This window comes from Chlamydotis macqueenii, chromosome Z (assembly GCF_036417535.1).
Source record: "Chlamydotis macqueenii isolate bChlMac1 chromosome Z, bChlMac1.mat, whole genome shotgun sequence".
Taxonomy (NCBI): domain Eukaryota; kingdom Metazoa; phylum Chordata; class Aves; order Otidiformes; family Otididae; genus Chlamydotis; species Chlamydotis macqueenii.
In genome coordinates, this window is record NC_141593.1 from 34,552,719 (window position 1) to 34,560,345 (window position 7,627).

At 40.2% G+C, this 7,627-nt stretch overlaps 1 protein-coding gene across 1 annotated transcript in view; it reads left to right on the top strand.

The window, feature by feature from the left end:
- Positions 1 to 7,377, top strand: part of SH3GL2 (SH3 domain containing GRB2 like 2, endophilin A1) — a 102,356-nt gene extending 94,979 nt beyond the window's left edge. Inside the window, exons 8-9 of the mRNA XM_086770376.1 lie at positions 3,268 to 3,398; positions 5,891 to 7,377. Coding sequence (XP_086626502.1) covers positions 3,268 to 3,398; positions 5,891 to 6,090 — 331 coding nt within the window. The 3' untranslated portion in view covers positions 6,091 to 7,377. The remainder of the gene's footprint in view (positions 1 to 3,267; positions 3,399 to 5,890) is intronic.
- The last annotated feature ends 250 nt before the right edge of the window (positions 7,378 to 7,627 follow it).

A 7,627-nucleotide genomic window follows, 5' to 3' on the forward strand; every position in this document is an offset into this window, starting at 1 on the left:
CAGGGACATCTCCAGCTAGATCAGGTTCCTCAGAGCCCCGTCCAACCTGGCCTTGAATGTTTCCAGGGATGGGGCATCTACCACCTCTCTGGGCAAACAGTGCTGGTGTTCCACCACTCTCATTGTAAAAATTTTTTTCCTTATGTCCAGTCTGAATCTACCTCCTTCTATTTTAAAACCACTACCTCTCATCCTATCACAACAGGCCCTGCTAAAGAATTTGTCCCCGTCTTTCTTATAGGCCCCCTTTAGGTACTGAAAGGCCACTGTAAGGCTTCCTGGAGCCTTCTCTTCTCCAGGCTGAACAGCCCCAGCTCTCACACCGTGTCCTCATAGGAGAGGTCCTCCAGCCCTCTGATCATCTTCGTGGCTTCCTCTGGACTCACTCCAACAAATTTATGTCCTTCTTATGTTGGAGGCTCCAGAGCTGGATGCAGTACTCCAGGTGGGGTGTCACCAGAGCAGAATAGAGGGGGAGAATCACCTCCCTCAACCTGCTGGCCATGCTTCTTTGGATGCAGCCCAAGGATATGGTTGGCTTTCTGGACTGCCAGCGCACATTGCCGGCTCCTGTTGAGCTTCTCATCCACCAGCACTTCCAAGTCCTTCTCTTCAGGGCTGCTTTTGATCCATTTTTTGCCCAGCCTGTATTTGTGCTTGGAATTGCCCCAACCCATGTGCAGGACCTTGCACTTGGCCTTGTCGAACTTCATGAGGCCCACTTCTCAAGTCTGTCATCGTCACTCTAGAGGACATCCCTTCCCTCCAGTGTGTCAGTTGCACCACACAGCTTGGTGTTGTCGTCAGACTTGCTGAGGGTATGCTCAGTCCCACTGTCCATGTTGCCGACAAAGATGTTAAACAATGCTAGTCCCAATACTGACCCCTGAGGAATGCCGCTCGTCACTGGTCTCTGCTTGGACATCGAGCTGTTGACCATAACTCTTTGAGTGCAGCCATCCAGCCAATTCCTTGTCCACGAAGTGGTCTGTTCGTCAAGTACATGTCTCTCCAGTTTAGAGACAAGGATGTCATGCAGGACTGTGTCAAATGTTTTGCACAAGTCCAGGTAGATGATGTCAGTTGCTCATCCATTATCTGCTGCTGTTGTAACCCTGTCATAGAAGGCCATCATTTGGGTCAGGCACAATCTGCCTTTAGTGAAGCTATGTTGGCTGTCATGAATCACCTCCTTATTTTCCATGTGCCTTAGCATGGTTTCTAGGAGGATCTGCTCCATGATCTTGCCAGGCACAGAGGAGAGACTGACTGGCCTGTAATTCCCCAAGTCTTCCTTATTTCCCTTTTTAAAAATAGGAGTTCTGTTTCCCCTTTTCCAGTCAGTGGGGACCTCACCAGACTGCCAGGGCGTCTCAAAGATGATGGATAGTCGTTTAGGAACTTCATCCGCCGGTTCCATCAGGACCTGCAGATGCATCTTATCAGGTTGCATGGACTTGTGCACCTCTAGGTTCCTTAGATTGTCTCAAATCTGCTCTTCCACTGCAGTGGGTGGTTCTTTATTCACCCAATCGCTGCTTCTGCCTTCTGCCACTTGGGTGACGTGGCTAGAGCCCTCTGTGGTGAAGACTGAGGCAAAAAAGTCGTTGAGTACCTCAGCCTTCTCCATGTCCTGGGTAACCAGATCTTTATGAAGGTCTTTGTTCATTATCTGCTACCTGATTTGAAGATCTTTTTCCTTGAGTCATGGGTTTGGTTCCACTTATCTTGTAGATTAGAGTGTCCTGTACTCTTACTCCTTTGTTACCTCCTCTGCACAGCCATCCATGCTAATGAACGGATTTCAGTTAAAATTCACTTATGCTAAGTTTTAAACAAGGCCTACTCATGCTAAACTGTAAACAAGCTACTATTCAACCACACTTGATTTTAATTTAGCTTACCTCTAAGCAATCACACAATTAATTCTAACATTCTATATTTAAAATTATTTTATTCCCCAACAAAGTTCAGCAAAGGCTTTTCCTTGTAAACTCTTTTTCATCAAGTAAAAAAGGAGGCTGCAGTTTTCAGGTCAGTATTGTAACAGAGCAGCTGGGAAGCAGGAATGGTTTCCTTGGAGATGTTTCTTTTCTTAAGAAACATGGCTGATGCTGAGATTTTGGGTAATTTTTAGCAAGTCACTAGAACTGTCACATTCTGGTTCATAATCTGTAAAAGTGACGTTTGTTTCACTGAAGTATTAAGTGTAGTACTTGTTTAAGTATTTCTTCAACACTTTCCTCTTTTGAAAAAATTACTTCTGTTCATGAGTGAAAAACAGCAAAGCCTTTTTACTTCAGTCTGTTTTGACAACTTCATTAATTTATGTTTTTAATATACTTATGTTTTTGTTTATGAAGAAGAAAGTAGTCCCTAGGGACTGATTAATACTGATGATAGTATTTTGGATGGTGAGGAAATTCTTGTTATCAGGACTAAAAGTGGTAAAGGTAGAAGCAGATCTGTTCAATAGGTAAATCAAAATGTGCTACCAACAGCAAGTCTGGCACAGATCTAGGGAAGGTTAGAGGAACCAACTTGTGCTTTAAATATGGAGGTCTTGACTCAGGTGTTCTTCCATATGCGGTATTAGAAATACATGTGACAGGTGTTCTGCGTAAGCTGCTCTGATGCTGTCATCATCGATTCCTTGGATTTTCACCTTGGAATCTGAAAACTAGAAATTCTAGATATCTCAATTAGAAGAATAAATTGAAATGAATGACGCATAATATTTTTATTTTGAGAGTTAGGGAAACAAGAGTTGTGTGCTTTTGTGAAACAAGTATTCCAAATTATAAATTAACTAAGTCTGCAACTGAAGTCAAGACATTCCCACACAGTCTCCTCATAAAATGACAAGAGTTGGCATCAACCAACTGAATAGTTAGGGCTTGCCAGGGATAGAAGCAAAAATCATGCTAAAAATGGGGGCAGAGGTGTTTGTACAGCCCTTCTATAAGCATTGCTAATCACGTAACAAGTTGTTCTCAATTAGAAGCTCTTTGTTATTGTTAGACAAAAGGAAGCCAGATGAAATGCGGAGTTCCTAGAAGGAAAGGAAAACTAACAACTTCATGGCATAGTCACATCAGGTGTTTTTTGGTAATTTTAACTGATGTTGTAAACAAAAGATTACTCCAAATGCCAAAACTTGTTTAGTCTGGGTGATTGGTGTATGGAAATTTCAGCCATGGAAATAAAGAAGATTGGTGCACCTCATCTGTTAAGTAACTATTGACATTTAACTTCATGTTTTGGCAGAATAAAAGAGGCATCATCTCAGCCCAGGAGAGAATACCAACCCAAACCCCGTATGAGCCTGGATTTCACAACTGGTGACAATACTCAGCACAATGGAGGAATATCCCATGCCACCACACCCAAACCATCAGGTAATGCCAGTACCAATGTGAGAAGAAAAGCCAGCTCTCTCTGAAGTTTTGCTACAATGCAGAAGTTCCGTGCTTTCTTCTAGAGATGAGTTCTTCTATAGTGAGGCAAAATAAGAATGAGGATAGTATGGGAGAGAGCTGTTTGAGCTGTTGTTTCTTTGTAAAGTATTCACATTCCCAAGCAAGAGAACAGGAAGGGATCATCCACTGCTTTAAATATGTCTTTGGGTCAAAAATTTCCTTACTCCTAGAAGCTCAAAGACATGCTGTCTTACTAGTTTCACCTTGAAATATAGATATTTACAACATAGGCATTTAAAAGACTGAAGGAGCAACTGGAAGTTTTCCATGAAAAGGCAGAACCCTGAACCCCCCAAACCTCCATAACCTTATCCTGCTTTTTAAAACCAGATATTACAAAACAAAGAGCCTGAAAGTAAAAAAATCACTAAAAATAAAAACAAAGCTATCTGAGTTATTTTCTTTGTCCAGTTGGGAGCAGCACAAACAAGCGTAAATATTTATATGACTGCGCATAGTTGTTAAAAGAAGTGTTTATTTCATATCAGCACATACTAAGAAAGCCTTACTATTTGTTTGTCACAGTAATGGTCTGTTATCCGATGTTGTGGTCAGGGCTGTCCTCTGTCCAGACCTTGACCTCAGTTATTCCAGTTTACCTCAGTGACAATTAATAGCACACTCCACCTTGCAAGACTGGATTTTTTTCTCTACATCTTTAATCAGAATTTCCTTCCTTCCCATCACATCCTGATGTGAATACTTGATGTTCTCCCAGATACAGGCAGCAACAGTATCTCTATTTGGCACCTGCAACTGGAAATTATCTTGCATAATCTTGCAAACTCTTAGTGATCTCACTATGCTAGTGAGGAGGGGGATACAATGGAGATTCCTTGTGCATGAGCATGGCTTGAGTCTTGCATGCTAAAGCTCTCCTCATGCCACCAGTAATTTTCTTCTTCACTTCTTTTTTTGTAGAGTCATAAACAATTGTCTGTGCTAAGACAGTGCAGACTGATGTTCAGCATTTGTGTTTTCCTCTTCAGAGAGCAGTATTTAGCATTTTCTTCAATGGGGGTTCTTTCTTTTGAAGTGTTTATCAGTTTCAGAGAAACATCTTCTTTGAAAAGTTTTAGTGTATGTTTGGGTTGATTCATTCAAAGCTCCAGTCTTCTGTGGTCACTAAAGTTTATTTGCTAAGTTTTCCAAGTTTCAGCTGGTAGCAATGAGGATACCAAACACGCATAGTAAAGCTTATTGATGCCAGCAAAATAGTCTTCATAACAAGTAAAGCAAATGCACTCTGAGTGATATGTAAAGAAATGAAAGAAAGTTTCACTACAGAATTTAATAAATTAAAAGTGGTGTTTGAAAAACTTGCTCTATTGACATCCATAGAAACAGAATATTTTTATCCTAAAATAGGTCAAGCATGGGCCTTCTAGCCATAGTGAGTGGTTGAAATGAATAGGCAAAAAGTTTGAATCTGAAACTTACTCATCCTGAATCCGTTATACATGAAAAAGCTGAAATACACATTCTTAGAAGTGCCATTATGATGGAGTGGCACGTGTTGGTCCATTCTGTCCACTGGAAGTGCATGAACTTTTACTATGGAAAGTCAGGTAGGGATATAAGATTCTTTACAATTCAGTCCTGCTATATCCTAAATATTTTGACCGGTAACAGTTTTGCTTTTGGTAGGCTTGAAGCTGTAGCAACTTCTGGGAGGGTAGGAAAGATGAGGGACGGGAAGAATATTTATTCATTTCATATAATGCATGAAAATCTAATCTAACTAAAGACTTATAATAATATCCATTACCTGTCCTAAAGGGTTTATAGTCAGTTGTCCATGAACTAGCATATTAGAAAGCTTTCAGTTTCAAACTTGCTCTGAATCTGTTCTGGTGCCTCTGCAAGCATTTTGTGGGAATGGGAAGAAAAGGTCTTTGGAAACCTCATATTAAAATTCAGAGGATTAGGAGCATATACAGTGGTTTACAGTGAAGTTTCCAAATAAAGGACAAAGACACAGTTATATCTTCACTGTTTTTTTAAGATACCCCTTACACTACTTACCTGAGGTAAACAGACAAATGCATCTCTGTGCCAGTAAAGCTGGAAATACTTTAGGGCTTTTGCTTTTTTTTTTTTTTGTGTTTTGCAAACTGATTAAAATTAGATTCCAAACTGGTAATAGCTGTGCTTTTAGGTATGGACTTTACTGTAGCTTGGTTCTTTTAGGATTTTCAGACATTTACTAGCAGAGTCATATATGAAAACTGAAGGCTGCCAAAAGCTGATAGCTTCTAATGAGGTATAGCAGTCCAAATTGTCAAAGAACTGTCATCAGCATGTAAGTGATACCAGAAACAGCAAAATCCGTAGTAGGTGCAGTGGTAAAAAGGATACTGTAACTGTTGATATTTTTAAGCAAATTGTTTCTCTCTGTTTCTTCTTCATAGGTGCTCACATGGATCAGCCCTGCTGCAGAGCTCTGTATGACTTTGAACCAGAAAATGAAGGAGAGCTGGGATTTAAAGAGGGTGATGTCATTACCCTCACTAACCAGATTGATGAAAACTGGTATGAGGGCATGCTTCATGGCCAGTCAGGTTTCTTCCCCATCAATTACGTTGATATTCTAGTTCCATTACCTAATTAGGATGGCTGATCCAACACCTCTGACCCAGATAGTTGTGTCAGTACCACTGCTTTCAAAGTGCTGCTTCTTACACCTTACAAGTGCAAACTGCAGTGGTTAGAGTCATCGATTCCCACTGAGCATCTTTGGTTTACGTGTTGTCATACTACGTGGTGGTGATGCGTGGTATCTTCTGAGGCAGCACAGTGTGGATTAGTTTATTGGCCTGGTGGTAACCAGAGCCATTACTGAGATGAAGCTGGGAAGATGATGGCAAGCAAAGTAACTCATAGTGAAGTAGCAGGAATGGAAGGTGGTATTGGGAAGATAATGCCTATCACCACTGTATTACTTTTCAGTCTTAGTTCTCTGTAAAAAGAGGGAAAAGTTCTTGCCATTCCACCTTTCCCTTCCTGATGATGCAATTCACACAGGTCTAATATTGACTAACCAGAACTGTATCCTCCAACCAAACTGGCTTGCTGTTCTCATAGAGACAGTGTAAATGTAGACCATCTGGTTTCTCAGAATGTGAACCACTGTACTGTCTGTCCTGCTGCTCTCTGCTCAGTTTTATATTCTTAATTATTGTTAAAAGGCCTATTTCTATCCAGAGGTAAACTGTAAATCATAAAATGGGGATTCCTGTAGTAAAAACCTTGGACCACAAACCACCTGAATTTGCCCTTCAGGTACTTTCAGCATGCTCACCAAAATGCCAGTAAGAGGGCAAGATGGGGAATAAAACTGGCATTTGTTAACTGTTTCTTGTCATGTCTTGGCACAAAATCATGCTGCTTATGCACTAGATATCCTTTGTAAAATCATTCACTGAGGAATACAATAACCAACCAAACATAACCCTCACTTCATTTGTTTCTATCTCCCATGTGTTCTTTGAACATCATTTATGCATATTCTGCCCTCAATGAGGACTAAATAAAACTTGTTATCTTTTTGTGTTGAGCAGTTAAAGACATGTGGCCGTATATGCAAAAACATTTCACGTTTCCCATATGTTTAGTTGGTTCTCTTGTGTTCCTTCCTGCACTTTGTGTGTACAGTGCTGTGCCTAGCTTCTTGGCATTCTTTTGGTAACAGTTGCAGAAGTTCTGTTAGTTTAGTTATTCAGAGTTCTATTTATCTAAATTGTACAGACTCCTTCAGAGGTTTAATGTGCTGCTTCGAATGTGCCACTTCAGTACTGGATTATGTGAAATTACGACAATTCCCTACTGCTTAATGTATAAACTATATCATGGAAAGTATTGACATTTCAAATAAATGCTGAGAGAATAACTAGAACAATGTGGTGGTTTATTACTTTGTTCCTTTCAAATTTGTTGTGCTATCTTCAGCTAACAATTTCTTTTTTTTTCAGAAAGCATATTCCTCATTTCCAGCAAATGTGAAAAATACATTTTTTGACATTGTCATATTGCTTCAGTCAATTAAAACTCATACAGATTATCGCCTTCATAAACAGGATAAACTGAACACTGAGCATATTAAATTAATGTCATGATGACCAGCATGCAATCTTGTGGATACAGGTTGG